We start from the raw sequence: 16,287 nt of genomic DNA, 5'->3' as shown, positions 1-16,287 counted from the left end.
TACACTTGCTCCCTCCCTTGCAGTTATTGTAATGTTTCTCCATTCTCTTCTACCGTAAATGTACAGTAGCCTCTCTTTCTATCTGGTGTCCTTCAGATCTACTCAGACTACAAACTCCAAAAAGCATTAGGTTAAGGAAAACCAAACTCTAGTAGTAAAAGAGCAGGTTTCATCAGAGCCTAAATGCTAACTATTTTCCAAGGTCTAGGACCAATCTGCCCTATCCATTTGGATGCAACCTGAAGAACAAGAATAAAACTAGTTTAGTATGATGAAAATGACTGACCCTTGGACCTGTGTGATAGTTTGCTCCATGGTCTACAAAGCATTTCTTTTCATTTTTTAAAATTATTCATTCCTAAGAAATTCTGGTTATTTTTTAACTCGGATTATTCTTCTACGTTATACTAGTTTAGATGATGTGGTAAACTGTGACCAAATAAAAGCAGAAGTTTCCAATCCCCATATTTATAATGGAGCTGAAGAAAAGCATTTAAGGCTCAAGGTGTATTTGGAGTTTGATGTTACACACGGACCACCTCTCAAAGAAGGTCTTCAATTTCTGCTGTGAAGAATCATTTTATCGTGAGAGGCACAGACTTCTATAAGTTGATGAATTTTAACCTTAGAATTTCTATGGCGATCACATTGAGTCTAGTATCATCTTTTTGGACTAAAAGATGTCATTAACAAACATAAATTTCCATGAGCTGCATTTAATGTCATCAGATGCCTGGAAACTGCATGTAGTCTAGCCACTCTATGAATCTGACAACGCTCATGTTGGTTAATACAATTTGCTAGTCAGAAAAGATGCTACTAGATTCTTTCTGACTTTTTTTGCCACCCTAGACTCAACGGTCTCCTACTGCAGTGTGCAGTAAGAGTTGACTGAGTGTAACACTCTGTATGAGGACAAGGAGAACATTTCAAATAAAAACTGAACTTTTATCACATCAACTTTGTGACTTAAAATCAACTCTCAAAATCTTAAATGATCCATATATAGATACAAGCAGTGGTGGGTTGCAGGTGATACACCCCGGTATGGGTGTACCGGTGCCTGCCCGGAGCACCAGGTACCGTTCTGGTACGGTGCTCTGGAGGGCCCACCCACCCGCCCAAACTCTTTATCTGTATTTGAGCTCTTCAGGGCTTCCGCGCATGCGTATGGAACGCACGGCACCTGTGTGACACTCCGCCAAGCAGCTGGAGCATCGCAGAGGCTCACAGGGGCGTTGGAAGAGGTAAGGATGCATGCACGTGCGCTGCGTGCATTCATGTGGTGGACGCCAGGGCCTGTTGCACCGGATACAATGTAGGTAAAACTAAGCACGATTCATGGTGCTAGTGAAACAGCGATGCCATGGACATGTCCATAAAACTACACAAACATTATTTGCCAGGATGTATTTACAACTTTCAAGTTTACAATTCTGGGATTTTGTAGTAGCCTTCCATCAAAATACAGGTAGTCCTTGACTTACAACAGTTCACTTAGTGACCATTCGAAGTTACAACAGCATAAACGTAACTTATGATCATTTTTCACACTTACGACCATTGCAGCATCCCCTTGGTCATGTGATTTACATTTGGATGGTTGACAATGGATTCACATTTATGACAGCTGAAGTGTCCCAGGGTCATGTCATCTCCTTTTGTTACTTTCTGACCAGCAAAGTCAATGGGGAAGCCAGATTTACCTAACAACTGTGTTACTAATTTAACAACTGCTGTAATTCACTTAACAAATGTGGCAAGGAAAGTCATGAAATGGGCAAAACTCACTTAACAAATTTCCCAGCAACAGAAAGTTTGGACTCAAATGTGGTCAGAAGTTGAGGACTCTGTATTAACAAGGTCTCATCTTGCTTAGCTTTTTTCTGGAGCAGCCAAATGTCAGTTAGATACTGCCACCTATCACTCTTATAAGACATCACAAACATGATGTAATGCATACATATTCTCACTAAATATTTGGCCACTGATACATTGTTAATCATTCTCTCTAACCCTAATTAACCATATACAGATACTAATGCAAAAAAATAGTAGGTAAGCCATTTAATACTATGCAGCACTAATCAAATCATAAAGATAGTAAATATTTGATAGAGTGCAACATTTTATCCATGGCATTATCAAAGCCGATTGTGATCTATCCTGCCCTTCTTTGGTTTAGCTTTTAAAGCTACTATTAACCTTTTCAATACACATGATCCAATTATGAACCAAGAAAAGATGGGGCTTCATACCTTCATAAGTACAGTAATAGAAGACATTCAGAGCTTCCACTGCAGCTGGCCCCCTTTGTTTATAGCCAAAAATCAGATCTATCCATTCATGGAGATGAGTAGAGACATATTCTGATTCCTAAGACAGCAAGAAAAAAAAAATGAGTTCATTAACTGAGTTCTTCAAAAAAAACTTCTAGCCCATTTTATTTTTGGGGAAAAAAAAAGCTTTTTCCAAATACACTTTGCTTTCCATATTTACATTCACTGAAAAAGATCATCCTAGTTTTATGATGATGTTTGCGTAACTGTGTAATATAAGAAAATAAATCCTTTCCCTCCCCCCTTCTCTCCCTTTTAGTTTTTAAAACCTCTTTTCCCTTGCCTGAACCGGCATGGAAAAAGGGCTTTAAAAAAAAGCTTCTGACGTAGGTTCAGAGGCATGGCCAAGCTACCATTACTACTGATCCGGCCCAGTACGCCAGATTTTCACTACCTCTTCTGGCGTACTAGACAGGACCGGGAGGAACCCACCTCTGGATCTAAAGTCTTTCAAACAAAGAGTTATTAATGTGGCTACTTAAGCTGACACTGCAGCACTTAAATGTGTCAAATGTCTGAAGTGGCTGGTTCAACACAAATCAGCCTCCTGGTTAGAAAAATATCTAACACATATATTACAAATATCACAAATATCTAACACCTCAACATCTCAGAAGAGTTTTTTCTAGAGCTCGATTTGAACATCTGGACTCCATGGTAAGGCATGGGAGGTTTCATTGGGTCCCAATTGAAGAAAGATTTTGCATTTCTGGAACACCAGCCATTAAAGACACTGAAAACATTCTTGTCAACTGCAAATTGTACCCTCCAGAAACGGCCACTTATTTAACCCCTTATTTAAAAACTAAAAAATATTTGAGCACCCAGGAGAAACACTCATACTTATTGCAGGGAACAAACCTGCAAATCATCAATAAGACTGCCACCCTCATTTCAAAGGCTACCTCAAAGAGTAAAGAATACCTTGATTAAATTGAAATTAACTATAGGGGTGACAATATAGTATAAAGTTATGTTTTCTTCTTATTTATTTGCATTTTTGCATCAGTTTTATATATTTCACACAGTCAATTGACACAATTAAGTTCTCTTCTTCTTCTATTCTACCTTCTATTATATCTTACATATTTACCTCCAATTTATCGTGCCTCCTATATTTTATTCTGTTTTATCTCGCTTCACTGTATTATATCTCATTTTATTGTATTTTACTGTGGTTGATATTTGTTTGATGTGGTTGATTAATATAGTATATCATATTGTATCAAGAAAAATGAGGAGAGAAAGGCCACTGAAAATCATTTTACATTATTATGAATACTATTCATTAGTGAATGCCATACCTTTTAAATATTTAAAACGTATTTATTTTTTCCCCGCATTTATTATTTTTACAAATTACTAAAGGCAGAAACATATTCAGCATACCTTAATTTCATTTCCTGTCAATTTACACATATACTATGTGGTCCTAACACACATTTTTAAATCTTACATTATCTCTCCAGAGGGATTATAACTCACCAATGCTTTCCTATGTTTGAAAATGAAGTCTTCTGGAGAATGTGCCCATTTTGGTAGGACAACATCATTTACCTCTTCTTTTGAAATCTGGAGCTGACCAAAATTGAAATCTGCAGATAAGACAAAAGGATTTCAGGTGCAATTAAGATGATAACATGTTTATTAGAAGTTATTGTTCTCTAAGCCAGATACCACTGAAGGAGAAGATGACAGAAGAAAAGCAGTTAATCAGGAAAATCAATGTCTCACATATTTATTTTAAATAGACCCAAATTATGTAATAAAATAACAGTATTTATAATAATATGGCAAAAGTGTAATTTAGGAATTTTTGTATGATAAATCAGATTTTCTACTCATTCTATAATCACAGGATCAGAACATTAACCAATGTGTTGCAGGAGAAGACCAGGCAAAACTGGGGAGGAAGGGGGGGGGGAGAGCAGAGTAAAATGCATCATCAGTTTAGAGTCTTTGCGTTGCCACAAAGAGATCTAAGTCTACCCTACCCTTTTTTGAATTCTGTTGACTCTTATCTAGTGCCAATTTAGTGCTGGTGCTAGTTAACTAGATTCTTGTATATAGGCTTCAATAAATCATTTATGCTGCAATCCACATTCTGATTCTTTGCACCTGACATAGTGTTACTTAAACCACAAAAAAGATTCCCTTGTTCTGCGTAGTTTATTATTGGTTTAATTTCTTACGATTTTGATTCTCTAAGAACTCTGGCAAGTAGAAAAATTCTGGGATTAGCTCATTCACATCATTTGGATTCTCCATGAGAGCTTGCCAAGTAGCATTAATGGAATGGAACTGTCGATCCGCGCAGTCAAATCTGCAGAGAGAAAATACAAAGGCAAACTCCCCAAATTACAAATCAGTATTTCCACTGAAATTCCATTTAAATAATGGAATTGCACTTAACTTTAGCTCAGTGCTCTTCCTATAAAATCAAATATGGGTGCAATTTTTTTAAAAAGTAATATACCTACTTATTGGGATAACAATGCCTATCTGGAGCTACACATCATTTGCACATATTCCTGCATCATATTTGAACTAGAACACAAAACCTGTTCATTCAAGAACTCTATTTAGCTATTAGTATATAAATGAAGCTCTGGACAGCAACAAATTGCATGGAGGAAGACCATGTGTGGCCATTACAAAACTTGGTGGAAAATTTGGACATCTCCAAGATGCTAAGATTACATGGAAAAGTATCAGAAAGCCACTATTGGTTCATAAGTTAAACATCTTATGATTACACTTTTTAATATTGTAAGCCGCAGAGAGTTACCCTGTGGTAAGATGAGTGACCAATAAATTTTATAAACAAACAAAGAAATAATATTTCTTTTTATTGGAAAGAAGGCTTTTTCTTTGCTTCCTTTACTCAAAGGATCTATTGCATTTGCAGCTCCTCTGAATTATATGCAAGGGGGCTTCTCTTTTGAGAAATAAACATCTCTACCCTAAGTATGTGAAGAAATGGTACCTTGTTTACTTTCAAGGAAAATAATACATTCTGCAACTCAGCCGTTAAGCCCACAACATAAATTGGTAAATCGCTTAATATCATACCTCCCACTCTGAAGCTGGATATGCAAAGTGGTAAAAGGTTCAACCCGAATGAGGTAATGCATGACCGCAGCTGCATTGGAGTAGTGAGTCCCATAGTGAAACTTGTCAATAATTCCAAGGGGGTCTTCAAAGTTATCATATCTTAAAAAGCAAAACAGAAAAATAACTGTGGAACTTTTGTTATTTATTGCTTTATTTACTCAGAGAAGTTATATTAGTATCATTTATCATCTGAGAATGAAGAACACCCAGAGTTTAAAAATAATAGACAAAAAGAATCTGGGAGCTAATCTATCACATTTTTCTTTTTTTTTAACTAGGCTGGACTTGAAACACTAAAGGAAATCAGTATTGACTTTTTAATTTATGACTATATAGCAAATAAACACTATACGGGTGAGTAATTGAAAAGCAAGGAAAACAATAAGTCATGGAAAAATAGATTTTTTGCACTGAAAATATTTTATACAGCAATTTTACATTTTCCATACTAATAAAGAGCACTAAGATTCTGCCTATCATCCAAAGAATTTCTTTCAATTAAAAAAAAATGTTTAAGCATTCATATACACCAAATTCACAATGTTTCTTCCACTGGGCTTTTCTAAGGCGACATGAAGTCTCAATGATAAACCACCATTATTTTAGCAATATAACTATCAACTTTCTTTTTTGTCACAGTTTTATTACTGCTTACTTCCCTCCACATTCAATATCTGTGCTTCAGTTTTATTGGCTGTGACAATTTAAAATGTTCTTATCCTAAACCTGCTTATCAATGAATACTTGAATAGTTTTCTTCAATTCTTCACTACCATCTGAACAATAAATTCCACTTATTAGTTGGAGGAGAAGAACAAGCATAAACAATAAGAAGAAGCTGATCCATAATTAGGACATCAATTAAAAGATTACTTCAAAAGAAATACCTTTCATTCACAGCTCTCACATTCTTTTCATTCACTACACCAATAGGCTTAGACAAATCCCGAAAGACTGCAGGATTATTCAAATCCAATTCTTCTGAAGTATAATCCTGCAGGATCCATGGAAACTTGAACAAAAGGAGAACATTCTTCAAGTCTCACATTTGTTTTTTGATAAAATATAATATTATGTCTAGTCAGAAACAAAGGACATAAGTGATACTTACAACAGGATATTGTGCAAGATCATTGTAGGTTCGTCCTGCCATTGTATTTAACTGAATGAGGTAATCAAAATTGGATATTTCCCTGTTCACCCATTTCTAAATAAAGAAAACCCAATGTTGAAGCTAATGTTGTGTAAAAAGAGTTAGTGATGTATTTTAGTATAATTCAAGCAAACAAAATGGTAAACTTAAAGCAGCATTCATGTTTATTCAGATTTTTATGCCACCCTACTCCTACAACCCATATAGAACTAGAAACATATAACCATGAAATTATTTTTTTAAAAATCATATTATTGTTGCTTTCCTATATAATCCAACAAACGTGACTTGCAGCAGAATGCTCCATTTAGCATGAGGTTGTGTAAAATAAAGCTAATATTAGTTTTGTCATCGTTAGGAGGAAAATGGATTTCATCCATCACAAGTTAAAAGTTTATTGTACTCTTCAAGTGAGAAACTATTTTTAATAGAGAATAGAAGCAGAAATAGAAGTTATCATTTAAATGTTACATTTATATGTATTTTTAAAATTTGCTCAGACACCAGCTGAGGGAGCTATTATTCCAAGAAAAAAGAGACATGCATTATTTTTGATGTCCCCACCGTTCAGCTTATTATCCTACCTGAGTCAATCCAGAAGTTTTGAATAATTCTTGAGGAGATCTAGTCCCACTAATATTTTGAGAACACAGAGACAGAATTCGGCTATATACTCTGTTTCTTGTCTACAATAAAGAAGTACATAGGTTAATTTATTGAATAACATCATTAGAATTTCCCTATTTTCACATTTGAGCTTGCTGTTTTGGCAACCTGATTGTGGGGCTAATCCACGCAATTCAATTTATCATTTTACTGTGATAAATTCTCATGCATTTCAATAAAAGCTATTACATTATTTAAAGGTGCTTTGCCTCAACATTTGTCATCTTCAGCAATGATGGCCCACTCCACTAAGCGTTAAAGAAGGGCATATGCTCAAGGAAGATGTTAAAACCAATGTTGGTTTTCTTTTAAGCACACCTGCATAAACCATGGTATTTAAGCTAGATATTTTGGCTTTCATTATTAAACATGTCAGCTGACCACAAAAATGTTTTAAATAGGTACCTAAGATCCTAATGTGAAACAAAACCATTCAATTAATTCACTATCCAAGCTGGGTTCATTTTTAGTACAATCAGGAATAGTGTTGAATTGAACCCATTCATTTGTTCACAGGAGTTCACTGGTCAAAGTCACCCAGTAAAGAAAATTACATTTTAGGGATTTCTCTCAAGGTATTCTGCACAAGAAACATGTGAAATTATATACCTCTTTTTTAAAGTTAAGGAAATAGTTAGTCTGGTCAATAAAGAAGATCTCCAAAGCCGACCTCCTCAGATTATAACGGCGCAAGTGAATCTCTCGAACTTGAGAAAGAGGCCATTTAAAATCAAAACCTATACCTGTATATAGAAGAAGAATTTTAGTTTATTCTTAACTATGTTCAAAGAGAAAGTATATGTTAATTATGAAAGTCAAGAACATAACATGGCTGAAAAACTAAAAGCTGCCAATTGAAATGAATCAAAATACAAACTTTGCTAAAAATCATAACAGGACTAAGCAACCAGAGGCATCAGTATCACATTATTTCAAACTACCCTTTTATAGTTCCCTGTCACTGACAGTCAATAGCAACATTTAGATATGAAACAAGATATGAAACAAACAAGAACTGTAGTATAAGTTCCAATTTGTTGTAATTTGTTAAACAAAAAAGAGCAAATGAAAAATAAATCTTCCCCAGTAACTCCCCCCACTCCGCGCCCCCTCCAAAGAACCTATACACCCATAAAGCAGATAAAGACCAGCTGAAGTGTGAGGCTGCATTGTGAGAGGCTGGGAAAGGGATTGGGAGCACTTTCAACCTGCCTTCTTATAAATGGATGTTTACCATTGCAGCCATTTTGAGGGAGTTCTCATGTCATATCCCCCAAATCATCAGCCACAACAGATAAAAGGGAAGGTTTGGCAATCAGCAATATTTTTCTCCACTGCAATGCAAATGGAGAATTCTAGAGTATTAAGAATTTGAAATCTTTCTTCCGGAAATTCATTCTGGTGTGAAAGCGTGTATGTAGCCAATTAACTACTGTATACAAAGTGGTGGAACAGAAGTCCAAGGGTCCTACCTTCTTCTTTTTCAATGCTGCCATCATAAAAGTAAATGTGTTGTGTAGTGACCTCCAGCCTGCCAGATATTATATTCATTATTGTAATAAGTTCACAGTCTTCTGAGAGTACAAGTTTTTCTTTTTGACCCTGTTCTTCTTTTTCATCCCTGCAGCAGAAATATCAAATGATAGGCTTGATTAAATGGATAATACAAAAATTATAAAACAAGGCATCAGCATTTCTCACAAAATAATCAGTATCTGAACCTCTTAAAAGATATCTCATACAAATGATTCATCGCTAAGTACTAATTAATAAGAAGCCTGATTAGTCTCAAGTAGGATTAGCAATGTTTTTGCTCTACACCTTAAATAAGTGACAACAGACAGAAAGCACTCCTTAAGAAGAGAAAATTATGAATAAAGGAAAATTTGATTTCAATGAGTAACAAATTTCTCATTTCTAAGTTATGAACCGTGAGAATTTCTTTATCACACTGCCAGCACAAGAGATGCTAAACATAATTCCTAAAATATATTTTATTTAGATCTTTTATATAATTAGAAGAAAATATAGTTTGAGCATGTGGTTCTTGAAATAACATATCTGCATACAAGAATAAAGTAAAAGGATAGGCAAGTTGTAAGTAAGTAAATAAATAAATACATGTTTTGTTTGAACTTGCTTAGCAGAAGAGATGTGGTATTAGTCTATATTTACTATCTATGGCCAATGTAAAAAAATGACAAAGGATATTATATTTAATTTTTTAAACTATATTTTTAAAAATCATGATACGAAACATTAAAAGTATTTGTTTCCTTGACAATCTGTTTTCTTATTAGTAGCTTTTAAAATTTTTGGAAGTTTTTTTGGAATGAAACAAATTTTGATCTATCAAAATGCAGCTAACTTCGAACATTCTAACCATCATATTAGGTGGACTGTTTCATTTGAAGTTTAAAAAGAAATCTATTTCCATTTCATGCATATTCATGTCTGAATTTGAATACATTTTGTAGAATATAGAGACAGGTTAAAAAAAAAATTGGTGAGCATGCCCACAATATGTTGCAGCCATACTCTTTGGAACCTGGTTCTGAATTCACATACTCTTCTACGTACATATTTGTACTGCATGTTGGATCGTCATCTGGCAGTTCAAGTATATCATCTTCCATATCACTGACTTTTACTTGCTTCACTGCCTCCAGAAGCAAAGCTTCCCTTGATGGTGGCATCTGTAATACTCCTTGAAAGATGAATAGAGAATATTCCATTAAACCAATCAACTTCATTTTATACTCTAATAGAGCATGTATCTCAATGAATAAAATAAACATGAAGAACATTTAATTAAATGCATAAATGAGTAAAATAAACATGAAAAACTCACAGAACTAAGGAGGAATTTCCTGACAGTGGAAGAATTAATTGTGGATGCTCCAACACTGGAGGTTTTTTAAGAAGAGATTTGTCTGAAATGGTATGGGGTTTCATGCATGAGTAGGGTGTTGGACTAGAAGACCTCCAAGGTCCTTTCCAATTCTATTATTCTATAATGCTGCACTGGCATCACAGTAGGACTTCTTTTTCTGCACATGCAGAAAGGATTATTGAACTAGCTGAAGTACTTTATGTATTCCTCCTCATGTGTATTTAAGAGAAGTTACTTAGCTGAGCTTTGTGGATTACAACGTTGTATTGTCAATGCTTGCTCATCTGCATTCTTACTTGTAGCCATTAAGATAAAGAGACAACATGGGCTCCTTAATCTAACATCCTCCAAGAGAAAGGAGAACAATACCTATCTAAGAACAATGTTCTCATAAAAAGGGTCATTTAATATTTGCAGGGGCTGCCTGCTAAAGATCCTGTTTATTAATTAATTTAAATTTACTTTTATTTCATTCAATAAAATCATTCTGAGTTATTTTACACTGATTTGAGTCTATTTCCTTCAAATCCTGAAAAATGTATTGGCTTCTGTTTGTCTGCTGGGCTGCCAACATAATCGTTCCTCCATCCATAGAAAATTTCCTCTAAGTCACACGATTCTATTTATATTACAGTGTAATTTTAGTAGATAAGCAAAATCAGATTTCTTCAGAAAAGAAACACCTTTAACACAAACAGAAAATAGAATTTTCTATATTTGAAAGAAATTAAAAAGTTCAGTGAGAAATCAGGATTGAATATTTCAAAGAGCATCACAAGCATCATAGCCACTTGGCCTCACCTAGATTATCCCTCAGGGCACTGGCTTCCTGGTGAGAGTTGAAATTGTAATTTTGCACTAATTTTAGCCTCATTCGTGAATAATTTTCCACATTTGAAAGTTTCCAGTGAATGAGATTCGGGTTCCTGATGAAAGGAATATACCAAAAGGAATTGAACAACATTAGGCATGTGATGTTACTCTTGGTACTAAAAAGAATGAGAAGATGTGAATACAAGAATTTTTTGTAAAAAAAAACCTGCAGCAATTAGATTTTCTATTTCATTTTTCCCCCTCTTTACTGTTCCAGGGGTAGCATGAAGATCCCTCTAGTTGGAGAAAATAACCTGATTCCTTCTTATAGAAAATGACCATCAAGCAAGCTGAACTGACATGAATAAATTAAAAGGCAGGTTCAGAACTTGAGTCCACCTGTGTGCTACTACACGGAATATCATTTAAGCAGCAAGAGGAAAGTTATTTTGCTTCTACTTTGGGTGAATAATAGGGAATGAACTATTGCCAAATTACTGCAAGTCAACAAACACTCCAACTTCTTCTGCCCACCCTGAAAAATTAACCATGCTACCATCAGATCCCAAAATGTGCTACAAAAATTTCAAGGATTTTCTTTTTTTCTTTCTTTCTTTCTTTCTTTCTTTCTTTCTTTCTTTCTTTCTTTCTTTCTTTCTTTCTTTCTTTCTTTCTTTCCTTTCTTTCTTCTTTCTTTCTTTCTTTCTTTCTTTCTCTCTCTCTCTCTCCCTCCTTCCTTCCTTCCTTCCTTCCTTCCTTCCTTATTTTCTTTCTTTCTTTCTTTCTTCCACATGCCTTGCTCCAGAAAGGGTAAAATATGCTTCAAGGAGAAAGAAAATATGCTGATTTTCCATACCTTTCAGCCCAAGGGCCTTGTTCACAGGTAAGGTAAAGTTTGGCAGCTCTCCACTGTCTCAGAGTTGTTGTGTGCTGATTATTTAACTGTTTTAGCATTCCATTGTAACGCATATTCTCCTGCCGTGCCCTCCGGTTAAATGGCTCTACAAAAAATTCCTAGAGACAGAAACATAATAAATCTTAAAGAAGTGCTTACGAAAGCTAGAACAAAGGACTTGAAAAACCTGTTGGATGAGAGTTTACTGTAATAACAAAAATAATAATCCAAATTGCATATAATATGTAGAAGCAAGTGGGCTTTTTTTGAATGATTAGCCAGATAAAAAATATAACTATTTGCATCACCAGTCAAAAAAACAAATGTACCCCAGGCAAACTTTATATAAAATTTGATTCCAATATCAGCCAAAGGAAAATTAGTGTTAGATTTCCTTCCCTTCACTGTCAAAGATACAATATTGATGAAAGAGAAATGGTTGACATCATGTCCTACAGAATCCAGTCTCAAAATATAGGGAATCCTCGACTAACAACAATTCATTTAGTGACTGTTTGAAGTTACAACGGCAGCAAAAAAAATTACTTATGACAATTTTTTCACTTCTGACTGTTACATCCCCATGGCCTTGTGATTTACATTCAGATACTTGACAAATGGTTCATACATATGATGGTTGCAGTGTCCCGGGGTCATGTCATCATATTTTGTGACCTTCTAACAAGCAAAGACAATGGGGAAGCCAGATTCACTTAACAACCATGTTGTTAAATTTAACAACTGCAATGATTCACTTAACAAATGTAGCAAGAAATTCGTAAAAAGGGGCAAAACTCAATTAGAAAATGTCTCACTTAGTAGCATATATTCTAGGCTCAATTGTGGTCATGATTTTCTTGCTCAGGCAAACTCCTGAGAAAGTCACTCAGATTTTACCTGAAATTTGAGCTTGCTTTCTCCTCTCTCTCGTTCCCGTTTATGGATGTTGACCATTAGTGCCTCAAAGCAATCCTTCCAATATAGTGCCATATGTTCATGGCCATCACTGAAAATGCTGAGCTCGTACTGCTTCATATTAGGGATAATCTAGTTCATGAAGGATAAGAAGATTAACGCATACTCCCCTTTTTGGAGAGAAAAGGCATTTTAAGAAATCACAACTTACATATTTAGCAATGTAACCTTGCCATTCATCAGTTCTACAATAGTCCTGGAAGTCCTCAAAAAAGGAAGGGCTTCCATTAGTAGAAGGCAAGGAAGGCAAGTGCAAGTTCATGAACAGAAGGTCATATATTTTGGAAATAAGAGTTCGAACTAGCGGGATCAAGAAGGAGTAAGTTTCAGTCTTTTCTTGGATTGATCTGCTCAGGATGCCTTCCAGTTTTCCCAGCAGGTAACAGGATTCCACTTGGTTGTCAAATACTTTGGTCTGAAGGAGGGTGTTGAGTTTGGCTGCAGCCATTGCACAAACCTGGAGTAGGGGCAAACGGAAAGAAAAATAACATTCAACCAATACAGATAATTTAAGTTATATATTTTTCCCAAAAGGTATTCCAATTCTCCCTTTGCATCTCTTCAAATCCCATATACTTTGAGGTCCTGGGGCACATTTGAAATTTTGAGAGCATATTACAGGGACTATCATGAAATGCTTTTGATGATAGCCATAGCCAATCACAAACACTCATTTACTAGAAGATATACCAGTCATTGTGTTGAAGCCTTTCCAAGAGCATTACTGTGCTCTAGAGGTATCACTGAAACTTCAGGTAGTACTTCAAACTGATGCTTTGTTTTGCAGTTTGCTGGTTCTCATTGATACCATTGTCCCAAGATAAATTAAGTAGAGCAGGAAGCATGTGATTCCACAAGGGGAGAACCTACATTTGCCTTTCCTCTTTATAACTCAAGGCACTGCACAGAGGGCTCTCAAATATTCCTGACTTTCAGTTGGCTCAGGTTTTATTGTTAATATGATAATCATGTAAGCACAGCTCAATAAAATTAGACAAAGCAAAAGCATTTATTAGTGCATCCAGATTATATATTGATTATTAGCATATTCTCAACATACAATGTGTCATTTATATTTATGTTGAAGCCTTCTTCCGAAAAGTCGGAAATATATACAGCTTCCTCCTGAATCCTTTCAAAGTCTCTATGAGGAAGTTAGACTAAAAAAAGACATTCTAAACTAATGATAAACTATGATTTATTATGAAAAAAATACTATGAAGCTTGGGGTCACAACTTTTCCACAGGTAGATCGAATTAATATAAAGGACATTTATCATTTGAAATAAATCAACGACCTAAACAAAAGAAGGGGACCATGGTTTGTACAATGACATATTCTATCAGAGAAGGCAGAAGCTGGCATTTTTTTCCTAGATTGTATTTAGACATTCTCATACATTTATATACTGCTCAATAATAATTTAAATCCACCCAGCTATCAAAGTTGTCTTTTATTTGTGTATTAAGGGGAAAAAAGTAAAGTAAGGATATTCAAGCCACAAATTTGCCAGAACATATTTCTTTGCAAAAGAAAATCAAACTTTACCATATTTTTGCACAGAAACACACCTGTAAATTATCTTGTCCAATGAATCCAAGAAGCAGCTGGATCTGTACTTGATAGAGCTTCACGTTTTCTTGGCCAGAAGAGTACCAGATTGACAAAGTATCCATGAGTGTCACCAGTTCCTCCAAAAGCTATGCATAATTAAATCCAGAATTAAGACAAAAAAAAGTTGTAAACTGTGGAACATTGTACGCATGGCCCATGACACAAGAAGGTTCAATTATTTTAAAAATTTTCTATTCTCTCACTATTAAAACTATATAATGATTGAGGAAAACTACTATAGAATTAGAATGACCTGAGTTTGATTATTTGACAATGGGAGGATTTTGATAGATTTTACTATCATTTGTTGATGTTTAGAAGAATTGGCAAATATTTTTTATGTTAAACCCTTGCTAAAGAAAAGTGATCCTTATTTTTTCCCCACCCCTGGATAAACTTTCAAAGGTGAAGACTCACATGGTGTCATGTCCAAAGCCAATGTGATAAAGCAGTGAATACAGTATTGTTGGGCAGGGACTGAGGTGGCCTGAGATCCGCTACCCATAATGGAAAATCACTGAGTAACTTTGGTTGTTCAGTTGCTCTCCCTTACCCCTAAAGAAAGGCAGCGGTAAAATCACTTCCAAAAATGTTGCCAAGAAAGTGACATGGATTTGTCTGGATAATCACAACAAATCAAGACTGACTTGCATACACAGATCATAATTGGTATAGTCAGGTCTACTTAAGAACAACCCTGTCACCTAAAAGGAGGGAGAGGAAAAAGCTGGGAAAAGTATATTGGTGAAGAAATTCAACCGTTCATTTTACAGAAGCTTTGTAAGTGGAAGAAAAATGATAAGCAGAGAATAGAAATTGCCAAACAACAACATTTGTTATCACTGTAGAATTTCTTCCTCACAGAATCTTTCAGAAGCTTCCTCACGGAATCTTTTAAGGTACCGTATTTTTCAGAGTATTTAAGTGTAGCCTTTTAAGTCAATTTCTTGTATTTTCAAAGTGGGTGGAAATGTGCTAAGCAATGACACCTGATAATTGGCATCTTCCCAAAGCTTTTTCTATATGGTTTCATACTGACCTTTTCTGTCCAGAGTCTTGAATTCACGAGACCTTCTGCTTGCAGGAAATCCTGAACAATGAACAAGAGTCGAAAAGCATTTTCAGTGTACACTGGGAGGGATTTGGCTTCTCTTGTGTCAGTGACTGCCCACTCCAGCATCTTCTCTAGCAAGCTAAGTTAAAGAAAAAGAGGTGGCACAAAATAAGCAACTTTTGTGAATTTTGTTACTGATGGAAAGGCAGCAGGAAAACAGAGCTAAACCCAATGTTGTTATTATCTAGCTTTTGCCACTGCAACCAAGAATTTGTATTCTATTCTAGTTATGTTCTCAGAAGTTACACAAAGTTATGTTCTACCTTAATTTTCAAATTAATCACTCAGAAGTCAAACAGAAGAGTTCCCAGTGGATAGTCCCGTTGTTTTAATGGGCTGCTTTTATCGAGCAAAAAAAAAACCCCTACCCTCCTTTCTTTTTATGAGCCTGAAACATCTGGCTCTGCCAGTTGACCTCGAGACCCAATAAGGGAATTCCACACTGGAGGTGGTTACTAGACTAATAGCAGATCCCCACTTCACCCCAAGCCGCCAGCTCCCTCCCCACCCATCTTTTATTTCATATTGCTGAGCTTTTATTATGTTTTATTGTTATATTTACACATTTTATACTTTTTTTTTCTATTATTGTAAGCCGCCCAGAGTAGCCACATAGCAAGATGGATGACAAATAAATTTAATGCAAAAATAAATACATAAATAGATTTTACCCATTCCATTTTTGCCTTGCATACTCTAAAAAGTGAATC

At 35.3% G+C, this 16,287-nt stretch overlaps 1 protein-coding gene across 5 annotated transcripts in view; it reads right to left on the bottom strand.

Moving 5' to 3' along the window:
• The window catches only part of NBEAL1 (neurobeachin like 1), a 98,585-nt gene that overhangs the window by 21,125 nt on the left and 61,173 nt on the right, over positions 1–16,287 (bottom strand). For all 5 annotated transcript variants that reach the window (XM_081938654.1, XM_081938656.1, XM_081938652.1 and 2 more), the window contains 16 exons: positions 15,503–15,656; positions 14,421–14,549; positions 13,000–13,305; positions 12,771–12,920; positions 11,835–11,992; positions 10,967–11,091; positions 9,853–9,979; positions 8,745–8,893; positions 7,882–8,015; positions 7,191–7,292; positions 6,565–6,660; positions 6,341–6,465; positions 5,412–5,552; positions 4,532–4,662; positions 3,825–3,934; positions 2,259–2,376 (listed from right to left, as the gene is read on the bottom strand). In XM_081938654.1, the coding sequence (XP_081794780.1) occupies positions 2,259–2,376; positions 3,825–3,934; positions 4,532–4,662; positions 5,412–5,552; positions 6,341–6,465; positions 6,565–6,660; positions 7,191–7,292; positions 7,882–8,015; positions 8,745–8,893; positions 9,853–9,979; positions 10,967–11,091; positions 11,835–11,992; positions 12,771–12,920; positions 13,000–13,305; positions 14,421–14,549; positions 15,503–15,656 (2,255 nt within the window). The remainder of the gene's footprint in view (positions 1–2,258; positions 2,377–3,824; positions 3,935–4,531; positions 4,663–5,411; positions 5,553–6,340; positions 6,466–6,564; positions 6,661–7,190; positions 7,293–7,881; positions 8,016–8,744; positions 8,894–9,852; positions 9,980–10,966; positions 11,092–11,834; positions 11,993–12,770; positions 12,921–12,999; positions 13,306–14,420; positions 14,550–15,502; positions 15,657–16,287) is intronic.

The sequence above is a fragment of the Natrix helvetica genome (assembly GCF_964273705.1).
Source record: "Natrix helvetica genome assembly, chromosome: 1".
NCBI classification, from domain to species: domain Eukaryota; kingdom Metazoa; phylum Chordata; class Lepidosauria; order Squamata; family Natricidae; genus Natrix; species Natrix helvetica.
Note: the sequence above shows the minus strand (reverse complement) of the source record. Positions and strands in the feature narration are given on the sequence as shown.